We start from the raw sequence: 20,527 nt of genomic DNA on the forward strand, positions 1-20,527 counted from the left end.
AAAGTTAAACAAAACATTGATAATGGAGAATATTCGAGGCGCTCAGAGCAACAGTGGTCTAAGCCACAAAAATTGAGCATTTTTAGATTAATATATCAATAAAATCAGCAACATTAAATCTTCGGATTAACAAGAGTCTACACAACCTGCCTAGATATTTGGCTATATGGCGCTATATCATTTGTAGCGCCCTCCCATATGAAAATACGAATGCAAAGATTGCATTTATCTCAAAACTTCGTTTTTGGGCTTATGTCACTCTTGCTCTGAGCGCCTCATTTATTATTTGGACATATTGTTCGAGAATATTGTTTGTACACTAGGTCTGCTTCATTTTTCATCGAGGAGGTGCGTTCTTAGAAAAAAATGAGTACCTAATTCAACGTCAGAACAAGCAGTCTAATACAACCGTATTGCTGATTTTCCGGAAATTCACCAATCCATCGTTTTAAGAGCTATCAAGGGGTATAGAAAAACTGGAAGTTAAACAAGAAGATCAGTTACAAGACATCCCAGGTGGTTAACGAACACCGTAGATGACCGTTATTTACGTCTGCAGATATTGCATACACGTCCGTTACAGCTAGGCAGCTACAAAATGATCTTTTTTTTTGAAAAATTAGCTCTGCTTTGGCAGAGCCAATTAGCCAGACTTGTTTCTGATTGATTGCAGATTCAGAGTCATAAATTTCTTATAACATAAGTACATTCTACAATTTTATTTTTTTAGATACATTGGTACATTGTGTAGCTTTTTTTTATTTTGTTTTTTTTTTAATTATTTTACTGTGTTTTTTTTTAATATATATTTTAATTTGTGCGAAACACTTTTTTTACTTCTTTTTTTTTCTATTCTTTTTTATTTTTGTTCCTTTTTTTTCTTTTTTTTTGTTTATTATTTTTTTTGTTATTATTTTATTTTGTGTTTTTTTTTAATATTTTTTTTTATTTTTTCAAACCACATTAACAAATTATGCCTATTTATTACATATTACGTTTATAACTTGTATTTACAAGGTTGTAAATACAACCTTGTTGGGCATTCCGTAAGGTTGTAAGTGTCAATTCGGTTAGAAACAATTTAAGGGAATTTGGAATCAGAGCCAGAATGCCTACTACTGCTTCACTGTTAACGAGAGCACACCGTAAGTGGCACGTTTTAGGTTCGCACGAGAATATGCTGATTGGAATATTAACGACTGGACTAATATTCTTTTTACTGATGAGTCAAGATTTGCACTTCGTGGATCCGACAGACAAATTCCAGTTACAGACGCGTCATGCTTGCACAATCTTCAAAACAAATGGCTTGGTTTACAATCTTCCTCCACTCTTGCTTGTTCTTCGCTTTTTCTTTCCAATTGGTTGCATTGAGATACCTCAGGTCATCATTAACTTCATGGCTCCATCGGGTCCTAGGTCTTCCTTTTCTCTTTTTACCTACTGTAGAGCTTAATATGATTTTGGGCATTCTAACTTGGGCCAATTTTTGGAAATGTCCTAACCATCTAAGTCTTTGTGCTCTCACAACTGCAATTATATTAGAATCCTTATACAATTTTTCTAACTCCTTTTTTGTTCTTCGTGTCCACTGATTGTTGATCATTTTCCCCCCAAATATCCTTCTAAGTATTTCCCATACTTGTAACATTGATTGCTCGGTTTTTGTCACAGTCCAGGTTTCTGAGGCATACGTAACTATTGGTCGTATCACAGTTTTATACGTTCTTAATTTAGCTGCTTTGGATATATTTTTGCTTCTGAGTATTCTATTGAGTGCATACTTGTGTAAGGAAAGTTGAAGGGTTGGTATACCATTAACCCTTATAGTCCTTATTTAAATAATTACTGCTTCATCTGCTACAACATACTTTATTTACAAGTCTTTGAAGTGTATTATAAGCAATAACATTATATCAGCCAAACCATTTCGCAATTCTACGTACAATAATATAATTCCTTCTCTCGTGTTTTGTCGTCTATTTTATATTTTATTCTTAACTCAAAACAACACGTCTTATGGGTTCACCTGAGTTCAATGTCACTTCACTAATACATATCTTATAAGGTTATTTAAAATTAACTTAAAACATATTATTCTATATAGATTGTCCTAATGATATTACACTTGCAACGATTCCCTGATATTAGTCTTTTGTGTATTTCTTTCCGGATGCTTGGTCTACTAGAAAATAAAGTCCCTAAATATTCAAATCCATCTACCTTTTCAAATTTATACATTTTTCCTTCATTCGTTGTTATCATTAAATATTGCCTCTGTTCAAATTCTTTGTCGGTCCATTCCATGTACTTACTTTTTGTTTCATTTATATAAAGTCCTTTTTCTCGAGCTGCCTTTTCTAGTTGTTCTACTACCTCTTTTAATTCTGTCTTGCTTCTGGATATAATTACTACATCATCCGCGAGTGCCAAACATTGATGTTTTTATGATATATGTGTCCTGATTTATTAATATTAGCCTCTTTTATTATCATTTCCAATCCTACATTAAGTAGCAGTGATGACAACGGATCCCCCATTCTTACTCCTTCTTTCACTTCAAAATTTCCTGTTAGTTTGTTATTTACTTTTACTCTATTTTTTGTTTTCGTAAGTGTAAGCTTTATCATTCTTATTATTTTTGTTGAGACTTCCAGATTTTTTAACACTTTATATATTTCTTTTCTTTTTATTCTATCAAAAGCTTGCTTAAAATCTATGAAGAGTGTCATTGTCGGTTTATTATATTCATAGCTCTCAGCGTTTATTTCTCTTAAAGTAAAGATGTTGTCTATAGTACTTCTCCCTTTTCTAAAGCCACACTGGTATTCACCTATGCTATTGTTAAGACTTCTTGCTAGCTTCTTTTTGATGTGGACTACTAATATCTTATATATTACATTTAACCCTTAAACGCCCAAACTTTTTTAGGTTCCATGTACGCCCAAGGGTGGGTAAAAAATGTCCACCTAGAAAATAGCTAATATATTTATTGAGAGTTGTTGAAAATGGATTAAACTTAAGAATCTTATGCTTAATAAACACAGCATCTTCTAAAATATTAATATAAACAATTTACAAACCTTACAACAAAATTACAATGTACATCAAAATTAACATTCCAGTAATTCAGATTTGTCGATTTTCTCCATATTCTTTCTTTCAGTCTCCTCATTGGCGGGTAATTATGTAGATTATGTAATTATACATCGATAATTATATGGATTATCTTCCTACCAACAAGAAATTATATAGAAACCTTTAGTAACAAGTTTTGCCAAGGGTGTACTTTTTATGCCCATCCATATTTAACTCAAGATGCTGCTTTTATTTTCAAAAATATTGGTAGAACCAAATTAACATTCGGTAATGGGCTGTCTTTTTAATAATAAATAATTTTTAAAACAAATTTAAACACGTAATAAATATGTTACAAGGGAATACGCATTAGGTGGACATTTTTTTACCCACCCTTGGGCGTTTAAGGGTTAATAGTACCACACCCCTATAATTTTGACATTCTGTTTTGTCTCCCTTTTTATAAAGAGGACATATCATTGCTTGCTTCCACTCCATTGGTAGTTTTTCCTTTTCCCATAATATGTTTTTTAGTAAGTTGTGTATTTTGTCTGTCAGCTGCGCTCCTCCATATTTTAACATTTCCGCTGTTATAGAATCGCTTCCAGGACATTTATAGTTTTTTAGATTCTTAATAATAATTTCAACTTCATTTAGGGATGGTGCTAGATCTTCCGGACTGTATCTTTGCATATTCATTATTTCGTCTGTGTATCCTTCATTATCGTGATTTATGTCTTCTTCATTTCCATCATCTGTGCCTTCTTCATTGTGATTATTTGTATACTCCCCGTTTAACAATTCATCAAAATATTGTTTCTATCGTTTTAATATTTTTTGGTCGTCAAATATCATTTTTCCTTTTTTATCTTTGTAACAAATTGGCTGTGGTTTATGTTCTCTTTTTTGATTTTTAATGCATTGATATAAATTTCTAATAAGTTTATTTTTGTAGTTTTCTTCAATGTCTTTAAACTTATCTTCATAAAATATTCTCTTTTTATTTGTTAAAGTTGCGCTGGTTTTTCTTCTTTGCTCTATGTACAGTCTTTCCGCTGTTTTTGTTTTTAGTCTTAGACTTTCCAATTGTAGCTTGCTCCGTTTCTCTATTTCTAGTTTACATTCATCGTCGAATCATGCCTTTTGTTGTTTCTTGATTGGCTTGATTGTTAGTATCATCTGCTACGGCTTTTACAGTGTTTTTAATCATTGTATTAAGTCCCATGTTTGTTCTACATTGTCATTTTCTGTAACAAGTTCCAGTTTCTTGTTAAGTGTCAACTGGTATACCTTTTTTTCTTCTTGTGTTTGTAACCTGACTAGCTTGTTCATCCTACGTTTTTCTCGGTTTCTGTTTCTATTTATAGGTATTATTTGTTTATTTTTATTCCCACTAAAAAGTGGTCTGAGTCTAAAACTGACCCTCTATATAAACGTATATGCATTAGGCTTTTTTCTACATCCTTTTCTATTAAAACATGGTCTATTTGGTTTACCGTTTGACCATCCGGCGATCTCCAAGTGCTCTTATGTATCTCCTTTCTCTGGAAGTAGGTACTTTTTATTAAAAGGATTTTTTCTTTTGCAAAATCGATGAGCATGTGTCCATTTTGATTCGTTGTTGGATGCAAGCTGTATTTTCCTATAGTAGGCACAAATATGTCCTCTCTACCTATTTTGGCATTGGTATTTCCAAGAACTATTTTGAGATCATACTTGAGGATGTTGGTCCAGTAGGTTATAAAATTCTTCCTTTACCTCTATTTCTTTTTCTTGCGAAGGAACATTGCTATAATAACAACGCAATATCTTCAAGGGGTTGGTATTCAAGTTCGATTCTCCCAACTCCCAGCAGTCAGCCCAGACCTAAACCTAATTAAGCATATTTGGGACTACCTAGAAAGACGCATAAGAACCCGTATCGTCGCTCCACATAATCTTGATGAATTGGAAAATGAAACGGAAAAATGGGAAAATTTGTGTTTGGAGTATATACGGTTTCTAATAAGAAGCCTTCCACAGTGAATGAGGGACGTCATTAGAGCCGGAGGTGGTAATACCAGAACCAGATACATACTAAAATGTTCAATTTGTCCTTGAAATGTCCTGTTTCCTAGATTTGTATCTTTCATTTTTGTTGAATAATTGTTATTTTAATTTTTTTGGCCTGTTAACCTTTGAATTTTCATTTTACTGGAATAAACCACTGTTAAATATCCCCACGTTTAATTCCCTGGTATTACCAAAAAAATTTAGGAGACCCTAATCAAAACTTCTAAACTTAATACATTTTTTATGCGATACTTTTTGCGACGAGTGCATTATTCCATGCTGTGAGGCTTCTCCCGCGGAATGGGACGTTTTATCGCAGCCGGTTCATCGCTGCCTTTTCGGTGCCGCCAATTCATCGCCAGTCCATTTCATCGCCGTCCATTTCATCGCCGTCCGTTTAATCGCCGTCCGTTTAATCGCCGTCCGTTTAATCGCCGTCCGTTTAATCGCCAATTAGCCAGTTGATTTTGTATTATGGGAGATGACACGACACTGACGACACGACGTTAAATTCAGTTCAAAACTTATGACAATTAAAAAAATAAAAAATATTATATTTACTGTTCTATTTCTACTTTCCAAGAGGAAACAGTAGCGATCAACAGGTAGCAAAAACGCGTTCCAAGATTGTGGCTGTAATTTTGAATACTTTTTCGAGATATTTGGCACACGTATTTGTAATATAATAAAGAATGGCGGTATAGAGCCCAATTTGAAAAATATATTAATATGTGGAAATTACTCTGTAATTAAATACAATATTAAAAAAACGAGCCTGTACCGCCATTAAGAAGAACAAACAAATACACTTTCTTTAAATAAACTTTTTTATCCGATGCCTAGAGGTTGTGTCATTTTGGAACTACTAAAATTTTTTATTTCATTAGTAGTTCCAAAATGACACAAAATCTAGGCATTGGATAAAGAAGTTTATTTGAAGAAAGCGTATTTTTTTGTTCTTCTTAATGGCGGTACAGGCTCGTTTTTTTAATATTGTATTTAATTACAGAGTAATTTCCACATAATAATGTATTTTTAAAATTGGGCTCTGTACCGCCATTCTTTATTATATTACGAATACGTGTGCCAAATATCTCAAATAAATATTCAAAATTACAGCCGCAATCTTGGAGCGCGTTTTCGCTACCTGTTGATCGCTACTGTTTCACCTTAGAGTTAAATGGCGTTTGTAGAAATATATAGTTCAAATTTATGTAGTGTTAGGTTAGATTAGGTTAAAATAATAATAAATGTAACTGTCGAAAATTGGTCGGAAATTCGGAAATAAATCAGTTAGCGATTAACTGACTGGCGATGAATCGGCCGGCGATGAATCGCCCGGCTATGAATCAGCCGGCGATGAATCGGCCGGCTATGAATCAGCCGGCGATGAAGCGTCCTAAACCCTTCTCCCGTATGAAAAAAAACTGATTTTGTTTCTTTGCGGATTCATGTTCAAAAATGTTCCTTTTAAACTTATCAGAAGGGCGCCGGACGAAATTTTTGAAACAATATTTTTAAACTAATTAAAAAGATCACTTTTCTGGCTCCTAAAATATTTTTTTAGGTTTTTTGGATTATTTAAGCACAAAAACTTTCTTAATTCTTGTCAAAAGTTGATAATTTTCGAGTTATAATCGGATTAAGATCTGAAAATTGAGAAAAGGCGTACTGTTTTGGTTTGAAAACTGATATAAAAGTTATTATTTTTGAAGTTGCCAAGTACCTAGGCTGCCGTTTAAACTAGGGATGGCGGTTTTTGACAAAACACCGATTTTCGGTTATACCGGTTTTTATTGCTTACGGTTTAACCTGGCCGTTATAACCGGCCAAAAAACCGGTTTTTCCAAAAACCGGTTTTTAGTTTTTTTAATCCAATAGGTTATAATGTTACATTTACAATGCACTTTAGTTTGCGATACTCCACTCGACTCGATACTCGATATCAATATAATCCAAACTAGTACTATCGAAAGAACATCAATATCAATATAAATAAAACACAATTTTTAATAAAACCATTTTATTCTATTAATTATTATATTTATTTATTATTTTATTATCATTATATATTTATTGATTATTATTAAATATAATATAGCGTAAGATTAATATATATCCATATTGCAATAATATACAATTTAACCCAACCATTTCAACTTATAAAAAATTCCCCAGACTCTTTCAAATGGGATTTAAAAAAGATAATATCAACATAAATATTTTACTTAAAAATAAATTGGATAACGCAATTTATCTTTTATTTTTACTAACATCAAAAACAATTATCATGTATTTCTTTTAACACGTTTGTATATTTGTATAATAGGTACATTTTAACTCATTTAATACTTCCTGTATGGGTGTATCGTTTTGAAAACTTAGGGAAATCCTTGGAGACTTGGAGATTCGTATTCGTAATCGGTAATTCGATATTCATAGTCAGAACATTATTTTGTACTCAGAAAAAGTCATTCACCCACTTTTAATGTCAAGAGTCAAGTGTAAAAAATAGATGATGTTTGCGCCTACTTCAACCAGATCACTTCTTATGCTTATGTAAATATTATGATTACAAATAATTTTTCAACAAAATCTTATAATAAAACTTAATTGTTTCTGACTGATGTGAGTTTGCACTTTCAGTTTGCTTCTGTATAAAATAAAATTTGAATTATGGTTTTGTTTGGAATAATTACTTGAGAATAATAATTATGATTGTGATCCAAAATAATACCTAACCTAATCCTAATCACCGTAAAAACGTAATAAAAGGTTTTTACTTTAAAAAGAAAAAACCGGTTATAACCGGGACAAAAAAAAAACAACCGGCAAAACCGGTTATTGCGAAGTAAAAAAACCAGTTTTAGGTTAAAACCGGTAGGTTTTTTCCATACCGAGTTTAAACATTGCGCTAAATTGTCTTAACACTATCTGAGGAATCTCCAGTTTTCGTTTGTCAGGAGAGTTTCTGGACACGCTGTATACAGCGCTAGCCAAAAGTCCCCTCCACTCTCGTAACTTTTGAATGGTGACACTTATAAGTTTGAAATAAGAAAATCAACGGATGTAGGTTTCTCAACTAGTCATAAGAGTTGACGTAATAATCATACATGACATCATAGATCACTGTGATATCTATTCTGGTTTAAAAGGTCTAATCGCTTGTGCAACGATGTATTATTCCAATATTTATTTCTACAAGGTTAACTAAAATTATGTACTCAACAAACTATATTCTTCTTATTACGTCGGCGTCGTCTCCCTTCGAAGGTTGGCGATCAAAATGGCATTGTAGTTTTGGAAACTGTTGCATGAAAGCTTTCTGCAGATAAGCGGTCAAACCATCTCCTCATGTCTTTTAGCCACGAGTTCTGGCGTCTTCCTGCTGATATTTTGCCGTGTACTTTATACATATATATGGACCGTTCACTCTTGTTAGAGTATAGGTCGCTCAAATACTATGAACACTTTTAATCCATTTCACGCGGTGAATTAGTCCGCAGTTTCCTTTAGGTCGTCGTTCATAGGTTGTGATGTTTTTTTGCCTTCTTTACTATCTTCTTCCACTCTCTCTGGTCCTGAATCTTTTCTCTCCAGTTTGCAATTTCCATCTTTGATATATCGTCTAGCAGTTGGTCTTCCCATCTTATTTTTGGTCTTCTTCTTGGTCTATTTTTTACTGGTTTCCAGTTCAATATCTTCCTGATCAGTTCTTCTACCCCTCTTCTTTGTGTGTGCCCAAACCATCTGAGCCTTTGTGCTTTAATAAATTTTACTATATCTTCTCCTTAAGTTATATTTATTATTTCATGGTTCATCAGCTTTCTATATTCCCCTGTTTCTGTCTTTTCTGGGCCATGTATTCTTCTCATAATTTTTCTCTCAATTATTCTTAACTTTTCTACGTCTTTTTCGTAAGGCACATTACTTCTGCTCCATAGGCTATCACTGGTCTTATTGGTGCTGTATATATTTTTGATTTTGTTTTTTTGCTCAGGGTTTTGTCCTTGAGTAGTCGATGATATTTCCAATATACTCTATTACCTGCTTTAATTCTTTCGTTTATCTCTATACACCTTCCGTTTTTGCCGTCCACCATCACCCCCAGGTACTTGAAGCAATCTACTCTCTGGAATGTATTTTCACCTATCTTTATTTCTGTTATACTATTTACATTGCCTCTTGTGCTAATAAGGTATTTTGTTTTATTCTGATTGATTACTAATACTCTTGTCTTTGCTTCTCTTACCAGGGTTAAAAGTGGCTCTTCTAGTATTTTTTTATCTCGTGCTACCAGTCCCAGGTCATCCGCATATTCTGTAATCTGTGTTGAGCTTTGAATAATTGTCTTTTTTAGCTCTGTATCCCTAATTACTCCTTCTAGAGCGATATTAAATAGTGTCGTTGACAGACTGTCTCCTTGTCTTACCCCAAGTTCTATTTTGATGTCGTTTGTATCTCCCTCATTTGTTTTAACTTTTGCTGTTGAGTCTTTCATTGTCATTTTAGTTAGTCTTATTAATTTTGCCGGTATCTCAATTTTTTTCATTTCCTTTAATAAATTGTTGTCTGTATATGCTGTCGAAATCCTGTTGGAAGTCAATTAATAGTATGTGTAATGCTATGTCATGTTCATAGCTTTTTTTTAATTGTTTGTGTTAGTACGTGTATTGCATCTATTGTTGATCTTTCTTTTCTAAAGCCCTGTTAATATGGTCCTATAATTTTTTCTGTGTACTTATTTAGTCGGTTTCTTATAATTGTGCTTATACCTTGTATTTAGTAGCATAATTTCTCTGTAGCTGCAGCACTTAGTTGGATCTCCTTTCTTAAAGATTGGTGCGATATGTCCGTTTTTCCATTCTATGGGCATGTGTACTTTGCCTTCTAATATGATTTGAAGTAGTTCATATTTCCCCCCCTCAATACATGGCCCAAGTATTGTATTTTTCAAATTTGTATTGTATTATATTATGCAAAAGTATAGAATAAATTCATAACACCAGAAATAGACGTTACCACAAAATCTTAAAATACGTCAATTTTAATGCTTGAATGACCATAAATTGCTATAATTCATATTTGTTGGCCATTACATCATTAGTATCGAACACAAACCGAGGTCACTGGATCATCATCATAATCAACTGCGTCCACTGCTGGACATAGGTCTCTTTCCATCTGTCTCTGTTTTGTGCGGCTTGCATCCAGTTACCGATAACATGCTTCAGATCATTGGCCCATCTGGTTGGTGGCCGACCTCTGCTGCGTAGTGCTTCTTCTCGTGGCCTTCACTCGATAATACGTTTTGTCCATCGGTTGTTTGACAATATGGCAACGTGTTATGCACAATTTTACTTTGGCGACGCGATTTTTCGGTCACAAGATACCTTATTTGAAAGGTCTCCTAATTGTCTAATCCTTATTCATACATTTTTAGGTTACCCAGAACAGATCAATTAAGCAGGAATAACATACTAAAGGAACCTAATCAAAGAACTCAGAGACAACGATATAGAACCTTAAGCAACTATATCACATTGGGACTTACCTCTAACCCTCGAAGAATTGGGATGTTTCCTGAAAAAATTGGTTCCCTAATTACGCCAGAGTTCTTTTCCAGAATTTTGGAGATCAAGTTAAGTACTGGATCACTTTCAATGAGCCGAGACAGACTTGTATGGGTGGATACGGTTTCGGATACTTTCCCCCCACCATTCATGCTGAAGGACTTCTTGAATATACGTGTGCTCATAGTTTGCTTAGAGCGCACGCTAGGGTCTGGCATGTGTGTGATAAAGAATTTAGGCCTACACAGAAAGGTATATAAAAATATTTTTTGTAATTAGTTTATAAGTAATGTTTAACTGTATTTCTTTAAGGAAATATATCCATTGTCCTTGATACGGCGGCCTATGTGCCAGCGTCGAATAGCCAAGAAGATAAAATTGCCGCAGATACAAAGTTCCATTTCGAGGTAAACTTTGTATAACATAATTATGTAAAAAATAAAACTGGCTTTGAATTTTGTTTTTCAATTCTTTATCACTTTTCTTATTTGAACTGATATTAATTCTATTGCACTTAACTTAAGGTCTCTTATAAGGTTATTTTTAGGTCTCATTTAGCTTTCTACTTCCTCAACAGGTCTGGTCATGTTTAATTTTCCAATAAATGTTTACTGGATGTCCACAAGTCCACATTTTTGTTTTTTTTAGTCTTCTGGTACTTTGGCCTTTTGTTAATTTATTTCCATCTATGTTTGTTAATTTATTTGCTCTTGGGTTTTATTCATGTGTTTATTTCAATCATTTTTTATCTAATATTAAGTGGTTTATGATCTCTGATATACGTTTTTGGTTAATGTTTACCACAAATTTTTAATTGTTTACATTTTGTACTTTGCTTTTCTTTGTTTTTCCTTTGTATTTTATCACGAAACAAGCTGTGATCACTTTCACGGTTGGCTTAGTTATTGGGAGTTGTTAAAGTATTGTTAATAAATATATAATATTTTTCGCAATTTCGAGCAGCATTGAAATATTTAATCATTAATAGGCTATCATGTCGTTTTCTTGTTTACTCCAGCTAGATTACTAGGCTCGTTTTATAATAATTATTCTCCTTAAGTTAAGTTACAGATATATTAGAAAAGGTTATACAGAAGGCAAACATTAATAGAACAGGACTGATCTATCACAAAAAACATGAGTGCTTAGCATTTGCCGGCGAGTTGGTAATCTTGGTTAGAAGCAAAATATAACTTATGGAAACAGTCATGAAACTCGAAGAGGCGGCAGCAAAGAAAGGATTGTATATAAATAAAGTAAAAACACGCAGTATATGGAATAGTCAAATAAGCAATTCGTTGGGGGGTCAATACATAACAATGACAACAGCAAAGGGAATACAATTTAAATTCGAAGAAGTTGAAGAATTTGAGTACTTAGGAACTGTCTTCACAAGAGAATATAACTATGAAGAAGAAATACAGAAAAGAACTATGTCGGGCAATCGCGCTACATATGCTCTCAATGGGGTTGTTATCTAGAAGAGCAAAACTAAGAACATAAAAGACCCTAATAAGGCCAAGCCGTGACGTATGCTTCTGGAACATGTGTCACAACAAAAAAATACCAAGAGTTGTTATTAGTTTTGGAACGGAAAATACTGCGCAAAATCTTTGGCGGGAAAAACTTGAATGGACAATGGACAATAACAACAAATATTGAACTAACTAAGCTCTATTAGAACCTAAAATATTAGCGGTAATTAAAGCAGATAGACTTAGATTGTTGGGCCATGTGCAGAGAATGGTTCGTTTTGGAATTTCCAGAATGGTAGTAGCTAGTATATTGGTAGGCAAAAGGCAAAGACGAAGACAGAGGTCAATATAGAGAAACGTATTTAAAGAAGATATGAGAAGACTTAACGTAATGAACTGGGAAAAAAAGCAACTGACAAAAGGGAGTGGGAAATAATAAGTACATCAAGCCATGGGCATACTAGACTCTTCGTGCTTACATCTTATTGTTATTATTATAAGTTACTTAATAATTCACCCAGTGTCCACTCAGGCGAAGTTTAACTTCACATAATAAGAATACGTTTAAATTTTAAAGAATAAAATAAATTAAATTTGTAAAAATACCAGTTGAACAGTTATAAAAATACTACAAATAATCAATTCCTTTATAGTTGTATTAGTTATTATTATTTATTTATTTTTAGTTGGGATGGTTCGCCAATCCTCTCCACTTCGGGGACTACCCCGGTATTATGAAAAACCAGAGTAGCCGAACGCAGCAAAGGCGAAGGAAGGAACCAATCACGGCTACCAGAATTCACTGAGGAAGAGAAAGCCTTACTTAAAGGAACTGCAGGTTTCTTTGCTGTCAATATTTATACTGCCAATTTGATCAGTCACATAGATGACCCTGCAATTTCTAATCCCCCTTCTAAATGGCAAGACATCGGTTTTCGAGACTTTCAACCTTCCGAATGGGACAACAGTACCCAACCCAGTTGGTTTAAGGTACCGGATAAATACGAATTAATTTTACAAGGTGGAATAAAATATTATTACTTTAAAAATGATTAACCATTTTCAATTTCGTTTCAACACGAAACTACAGCCGCATCATTATTCCAGTTCAATCAGAGAGTGCAGCAAGCACCTCTACCGGTTTCGAAACTTATTATTCTCTCATCAGGAGGCACATATGCTGCTCTCTCTGACCCAAATAGGACAAACGCCGGCGTGCAGTCACGGATTGCAACGAACGAAATGGCAGGGATGCCCTAGCGGCAACTGCTATCAAAAAACTAAGTTTTCAATCTAATAGCACATAAAAAAACATCCAAAAATGTTATTCTACATCCTACCAAACTGAAAACAATGGGAACCTTCTCTGGTAACACCTCCGAGGCTTCTACAATTTGCAAGCCATAACGGATGCCGAGACTAAGGAAGATGAAGGAATTTTACAATTTATACTTCACGTCCCATCTGCTCAGCGCGGTAAAGTTCCAACGAGAATGGTTTCCTTCGTACTTCAATTGGAGTAAACATGTAAATCAAAAATGATTAACCATTTTCAATTTCGTTGCAACACGAAACTACAGCCGCATCATTATTCCAGTTCAATCAGAGAGTGCAGCAAGCACCTCTACCAGTTTCGACACTTATTAGTCTCTCAGCAGGAGGCACATATGCTGCTCTCTCTGATCCAACCAGGACAAACCCCGGCGTGCAGTCACGGATTGCAACGAACGAAATGGCAGGGATGCCCTAGCGGCAACTGCTATCAAAAAACTAAGTTTTCAATCTAATAGCACATAAAACAACATCCTAAAATATTATTCTACATCCTACCACACTGAAAACAATGGGAACCTTCTCTGGTAACACCTCCGAGGCTTCTACAATTTGCAAGCCATAAGGGATGCTGAGACTAAGGAAGATGAGGGAATTTTACAATTTATAATTCACGTCCCATCTGCTCAGCGCGGTGAAGTTCCAACGAGAATGGTTCCCTTCGTACTAAAAAAAAGTTTTTTTTTATTATTATTTTTTTTTGTTGGAGTCCCTCATTCCTCATATAGAGGTGCCTGCAGAAAATAATCACGAGAAACTGCAGGACATATCTATAAAAATTATATCTGATAACCAGGCAGCTTAGAGGCACTGAAACCAAATCGGATTGACTCCAAGTTAGTTCAGAATCCGACTTGGATCGGAAAAAGTAAATTGCAAAAATACCAACTGAAAACATTTTAAACTAACATTAACATGACAACTTTACTGAATCTCAGTAACCATAGATTATAGCTATTTTCATAATTCCCTACTTATTAATTTCAGATTGCCCCGTGGACGATAAGGAATCTTGTAAATTGGATAAAAGACCACTACGAAAATCCTGAAATCTTAAAAATCTGCTCGTTGTTGGGTCGGTACCTACACGGAACGAGTTATTTCAGTGTACCTACTCACAATATGAATAAACTGAGAAAATTAATGACAACTTATATTTCATTTTGGTTCAGATTAGTGTTGCCTAAATGCAAGACCAAGACGAGACTTAGACAGTCTTGGTCTTGGTCTTGCGCCTGTAGACCTGGTCTTGGTCTTGGTCTTGGTATTGCGCTCCCGGTCTTGGTCTTGGTCTTGGTCCTGCAGCAAGAGTCTTTCAAGTCTCGCAGTTGCCTATTAGCCTATTGCATATCTTAGAACAACGTAACAGAGAGGTCCATTTTAAGCTTGAATATCATAACCATAGTAAAGACTAGCCAAATTAATAAATATCTAAACAACTGACACCGGGGGGGTTTAAACCCACGATCTAAGTGATCGCTGTCTATGTTCTAACTAACTAAAGTTAAAACTACCTCTTAAAACCCACAAAATTTCATTTGCATATCTCAACCGATTTTAGAGCAATAAATAAATCGTCAGTTTGTAAGAAAAATTTCAACCCCTCCTATTTGGTAAACAAAGCATTTATAAAGTAAACGTTTATGAAGTAAACTGTCATTAGTTTTTCGTGCAGAATTAACCATTAAAGTTTGCCATACTTATTTAAAAACATTCTGTATTGATGAAAAACATGGCTAGTTAAAAAAGTACCTAACTTTTTTTATTATCCAGTATAAGTGAATGAATAAAAAAACATAATGTTAAGAAAATATGAGGCTTTAGTTGGGCTTTAATTTCAGTATGCTCTTATTGCATGTGATATGCGAGTGAGAAAAAACACAGTTTGATTGGTACACCCGGTATACACTGACAAAATTGACCAGTCTAGCAACAATATCTATTATTACTGCGATATTTATAAAGAATAGAATAAGACCAAATATTGAAAACAATCATTTAAATTTAAATAACAACAGGTTTAGGAAATTTGAGACATTAAAAATGACCCATTTTTAAGGTGGTGCCATGGACGTATAAATAAAGATGGGTGGTGCGTTAATTTCTTGGAGAAGTGTACCTATATCGTTAAAATAATATTTCGGTATTATGTCTACACGATATCCGGCATTATCTCTATACTTTTGTCTCGCTATGACACTTATAAATAATAGGCGCGCTGTTTCGGCAAATTCTGTTTAGCGAAGTGACCTCATAACACAGAACACAGGACACAGTCAGCAAAAACAATACATAATAGTCTTACTATAATAATGTATACTGATAAAGATTTGTATTTAGTGTTTAGACTCCCAGAAAACTAATAATGAAAAAAAATATTTATGTAAATTTATATAAGTGCTAAGGTGACATATTTTTAAAAAGTTTTGATACGATATTCCATATTACTGTAGGCGTCGCAACGCAGGAATGTTGTATTATATGAATATGATTAGAAGACGACTATTCTCAAAACCAGGACAATTATTAATTTCAGAGCAAAGAAGTCGGCTGCTAAGCAAAGGCGTAGCTACCGCCGCACCGTATGAATTACGGGGCCCCGGCGCTGCATGTCGAAACAAAACTTCCATTTAAAAAATTGAACAAAATATTCTACAATTTCCCTAATAAAACGCTTTGAAACAGTGTATTGTTTGGATGTCGACCTTTTCGTGTAATGGATTCTTTATCTAAAATATTGTATTGTAAATCATAATATATCTATGTATATCCATTTGCCGCCGTATTCCATAACAAAAAAGCTCTTTTTTTGTTTTCAAGTTAGGTACTTTTCATTGCTCATTCACCGTTGACGGTGACACACTGTAAAATGGCCAAATTGCAATTTTTGTCATCGCTTAATCCTTGACGATTTGGAACAGTGGATATATGTATTGTTTTGGGTATATTTTCGTGTACTTAATCTATTTATTGTTTAGCCCATTTTTTCATTGTCCAGTCACCCTTGGCTTATATATAACAAGTGTTGTTGAAAAAACTGAATCTGTTTTCAAATCTATTTTTTGAGTTTGGTTTATTAGAGTTTATTAGGTTTATTAGGTTCAATTTGTGCAGTCGATTCAGAAAGTTTAAATTTTAAATTCTGAAGTGAAACAAATGAGTGAAATAAAAAGAGAGTAGCTGAGTGGAGCGATGAAAAGAAAAATGAAACAAAAAAGGAAGAAGTTTTGAAGAAGATACCCAAAATTTCTTCATTTTTCTATCAATCAGATTCTCAAAGTGATTTAAGTTGCAATGGTAAGTACTAGATCTCTATCTACTAATGAAACAATAATTAATTCTTATCTAATCGTCGTCGGTAACAGGGGTGGCCAAGGTTCTTGATATTATTTGATAGAAATTTGAAATTTTTTAGAAGCCGTCATTAAATGCGTATTAAAAAGTTATGCAAAAGAGGTGTTAAAAAAATATGTACAGAAATTTGTACAGAATATTAATTGAACACGTGTAAATAAAAGTACAACCTATTTGTACTAAATTTAAATATTATAAATTTATTGTACTTCTTTTGATAATTCTTTAAATCTTAGCGAATAAATGGTGACAGCACTTCTTAGTAATTCTTTCAGATGCTGGTTATTTCGTACTGATGAGTATTTGAATTTCAGGAATTTTAAAGTGAAATAAAATTATTCACACATGTCTTCTTCTTCATGTGCCGTGCTCGATTATCGAGTGTTGTCTATCAAATTGGCTCTAGTAATTTTGATGGCGGCAGCTCGGAAAATGGAAGCTGGAGTTTCTCAAACCACTCTCTTAGGTTTCTAAGCCATGACGTTTTTCTTCGACCTGGCCCTTTTATTTCGTCTCCTTTGCCTTTTATTATTAAATGGAGTATATTATAACTCTCTGGGTGGCGCATTCTTCTCTAGGTACCGTCTCCGCTTCGAAGGTTGGCAATCATCAAAGCGATTTTTACTTTTGAGAGTGCGGCTCTAAATAATTCGTTGTTACTACATCCAAACCATGCCCTAAGATTCTTCAGCCATGAGTTAAATCAGCTATCAGCTTCCTATAAATCTTTTTCCTGGATTTTACTTACATAATGAACTAGAGTATTAGATATTTATCTCCTCTCATCACATGTCCCATATATCTCAGTTTTCTTCTCTTAATTGTTAGAAGTACTTCTCTTTCCTTATGCATACGTCTGTCTCATTACCTCTACGTTGGTTATTCTATTTACCCATGAGATCTTCAGCACTCTTCGGTACATCCACATCTCGAATGTCTCCGGTCTTCTCACGTCAATTTTCTTCAGTGTCCACGCTTCCGTCTCGTAGTATAATACGGATAGCACATAGCACCTCATAACATCTTCTTCTATGGCACTACAGCCCAAATTAAGCCTTGGCCTCCTTTATTTTTTGCCTCGGCTGCTCTTCTCCATACACGGACTCCTAAAAGGGCTTGTGCGTCGCTGTTTACTGTGTCTTCCCAGCGCTTTCGTGGCTTCCCAACCGGTCTCTTTCCTTGCATTCTAGCATTTAGTGCTCGTTTTGGTAGCCTATCCTCTCCCATTCTTATCACGTGTTCGGCCCATTGCAACCTTTGTACTCTAATGAAGTCTGACAGGGGAGTTTCCTTATAAAGTTGATAAAGCTCCTTGTTGTATCGACTTCTGAAGATTCCGTTTTCCCTCACAGGTCCTAGTATTCTCCTAAGTACTTTCCTTTTGAAACCTCATAACATGGCCAAAAAATATTCAAGTTTGAGAGTTTTTACTGTTCTGATGACTTCCCGTAATTTTTCCCCTCCGATGTATAACAACTTCGTTACGAACTCTATCCACCCAACTTATTCATAGGATCCTCCGATACACCAAGGTTTCAGAGGCTTCCAGGTTTTTGAGAAGGGCACCCGTTAAAGTCTAACCTTCGACACCATACAAAAGAGTACACATTCACATAAGTACGGTGTTCTATCGAACATCTTCTAGCACTACCTTATATCAGTTCTTGAAAAGGGCCCCGCGAAAATCTTTGATACGGGGCCCCTGTTTAACTAGTACGCCACTGCTGCTGAGAAAGAATGTATGACTAAAAATTTTTATTTTTACATTATAATAATGACCTCTCAGTACATGTCAAATGTGTCGAGTGATCTTTTAATGGATATTTTGATTCGCTATGTATGTTTATGGTATTGTTCGTAATGCGCATAAGTCCAATTTTCAAAATTTTTATTACAATTTTTTTTGTTTCTCATAGAGTATCTAAGAATATAGCCGAACTTATATACTCCCTAAAACGACCCTCAGTTCTAACTGCAAGACGCAAGAGTCTCGCAGACTTAGTCTTGTTCTTGCTCAAGTCTTGCACGGTAAGTCTTGGTCTTGGTCTTGGTCTTGCGAAAACGCAAGAATAAGACCAAGACTGCAAGACCAAGACCGATTTTGGGCAACACTAGTTCAGATATGATCATCCATCCCCTTACGTACGTTTCAGTCTCCCCAGACCTCATCAGAGGGGCCATATGAGGGGTTTCCAACTTACAAGGTATTGAGGGCCAAACTAGAAACTTTTGGTCTGGGTGCGGGCCGCACTATAATAATATGCTATTAGATTTTTGTAAACAAAACTAAAAATGTCTATTATTCCGAGAGTAAAGGGAAAGGAGGTTAGTCTCCTGTTCTCATTATACGAAATAGAATGTATCCTGTTTTCTCAAATCTTAAAAAGGTCTATTTCTTAGTTTTGTAAATACTCTCGTGGACCGCAAAAATATGCCTAACGGACCGCATGAGGCCCGCGGGCCGTCTGTTGGAAACCCCTGGGATATATGATCACCTCAGAACTGATCACATATCCTCTCTGAAGAGGTCTAAGGAGACTGAAACATATGTAGGGGGATGATTGAAATGAAACATAAGCTCTTTTTCATTTTAATTTTAAAGATAGAAGATGGAGTTTAGAGTGTTTGGATATACCCTACGGAGTATAATGGATCATTTTGAATGGCAGTATGGATATACGTAAGTACACAGTATAATTTGATTCATTATTCACATTATTCGAAACTATATAAATATGAATATTTTTTCTACATTACTCGCGTCAGTGGTAGTACCTACATTTTATGTTCAGATTGATCGTTTCAATTATTCATAAATACTAAAATATAGGGAGGTTCATTAATAATTGAAAATATTTTAACTACAGGTTCCTGGGCTCAAATTATTAAAGCTAAATCCAAACCACCTAGTCCGAAAATGCTTCCTAGAGAACTAGAGAGCTAGAGTTCTTTGAAGATGGCGTCTTGTAATTAGTGTTTTTTTAAATACCTCCAGAACGCTTCTATGTAAAAAAAAACTAGAATTGGTACGCTTATTTATCTTCCAGAGATAAATCGATTCAATTAATTGCGAATTTCTAATACCGGGCATAGTCATCCATTTTGGGTAGGGCAACGGTTATTTTAAGGCATTATTTTTTTGTCTTTAACTTTCAAGCATTTTTAATACAGGATTATTAAATTATAATGTATTCTATTTCTAAAAGGTAATCTTGCTTTAAGTAGGTAGAATACACCGTTTTCTAGAAATACTTACCTCTGGATTCGAAAATTTTTCGCTTTTTTAATTTGAAAAAAAATTTAAAAAAAATACTTATTACGCTTGTTTCACACACTAAGAATTTTGACCGTGCGATATTTGAAATCTACATAGCGGTTCGAGCAATCACATGGAATCTTTCTCCCTTCACCGCTTGAAACGTTCGGCGAAGGGAGAATTGGTTCGATTGCTCGAGCCACTATATAGATTTCAAGCATCGCACGGTCAACACTTGGTAATCGACACTTGGTAATCGTAAAGTGTATGGATTCAAGAAGTCTTAAACTAAATACTTGTCAGATAGTTATGCTATTATATTGCAACAGGTTTACAATTAATTTTAAACTAATATTTTTTTACCAATAAATTAATTTTTTAAAAATGTCAAAATTCCCAACTTAAAA

General features: G+C 34.4%; 1 protein-coding gene across 3 annotated transcripts in view; it reads left to right on the forward strand.

Annotated features, from left to right (window-relative positions):
• LOC126881980 (uncharacterized) overlaps positions 1-19,583 on the forward strand; it is a 68,287-nt gene extending 48,704 nt beyond the window's left edge. For 2 of the 3 annotated variants that reach the window (XM_050646736.1, XM_050646745.1), the window contains exons 2-4: positions 10,574-10,955; positions 11,016-11,110; positions 12,865-13,971. In XM_050646736.1, the coding sequence (XP_050502693.1) occupies positions 10,574-10,955; positions 11,016-11,110; positions 12,865-12,916 (529 nt within the window). In that variant the 3' untranslated portion in view covers positions 12,917-13,971. Of the gene's footprint in view, positions 1-10,573; positions 10,956-11,015; positions 11,111-12,864; positions 13,972-14,497 lie in introns of those variants that run through there. The other variant, XM_050646754.1, reaches the window with a different exon arrangement.
• Positions 19,584-20,527: the final 944 nt, after the last annotated feature.

Source organism: Diabrotica virgifera, chromosome 1 (assembly GCF_917563875.1).
Source record: "Diabrotica virgifera virgifera chromosome 1, PGI_DIABVI_V3a".
NCBI lineage: Eukaryota > Metazoa > Arthropoda > Insecta > Coleoptera > Chrysomelidae > Diabrotica > Diabrotica virgifera.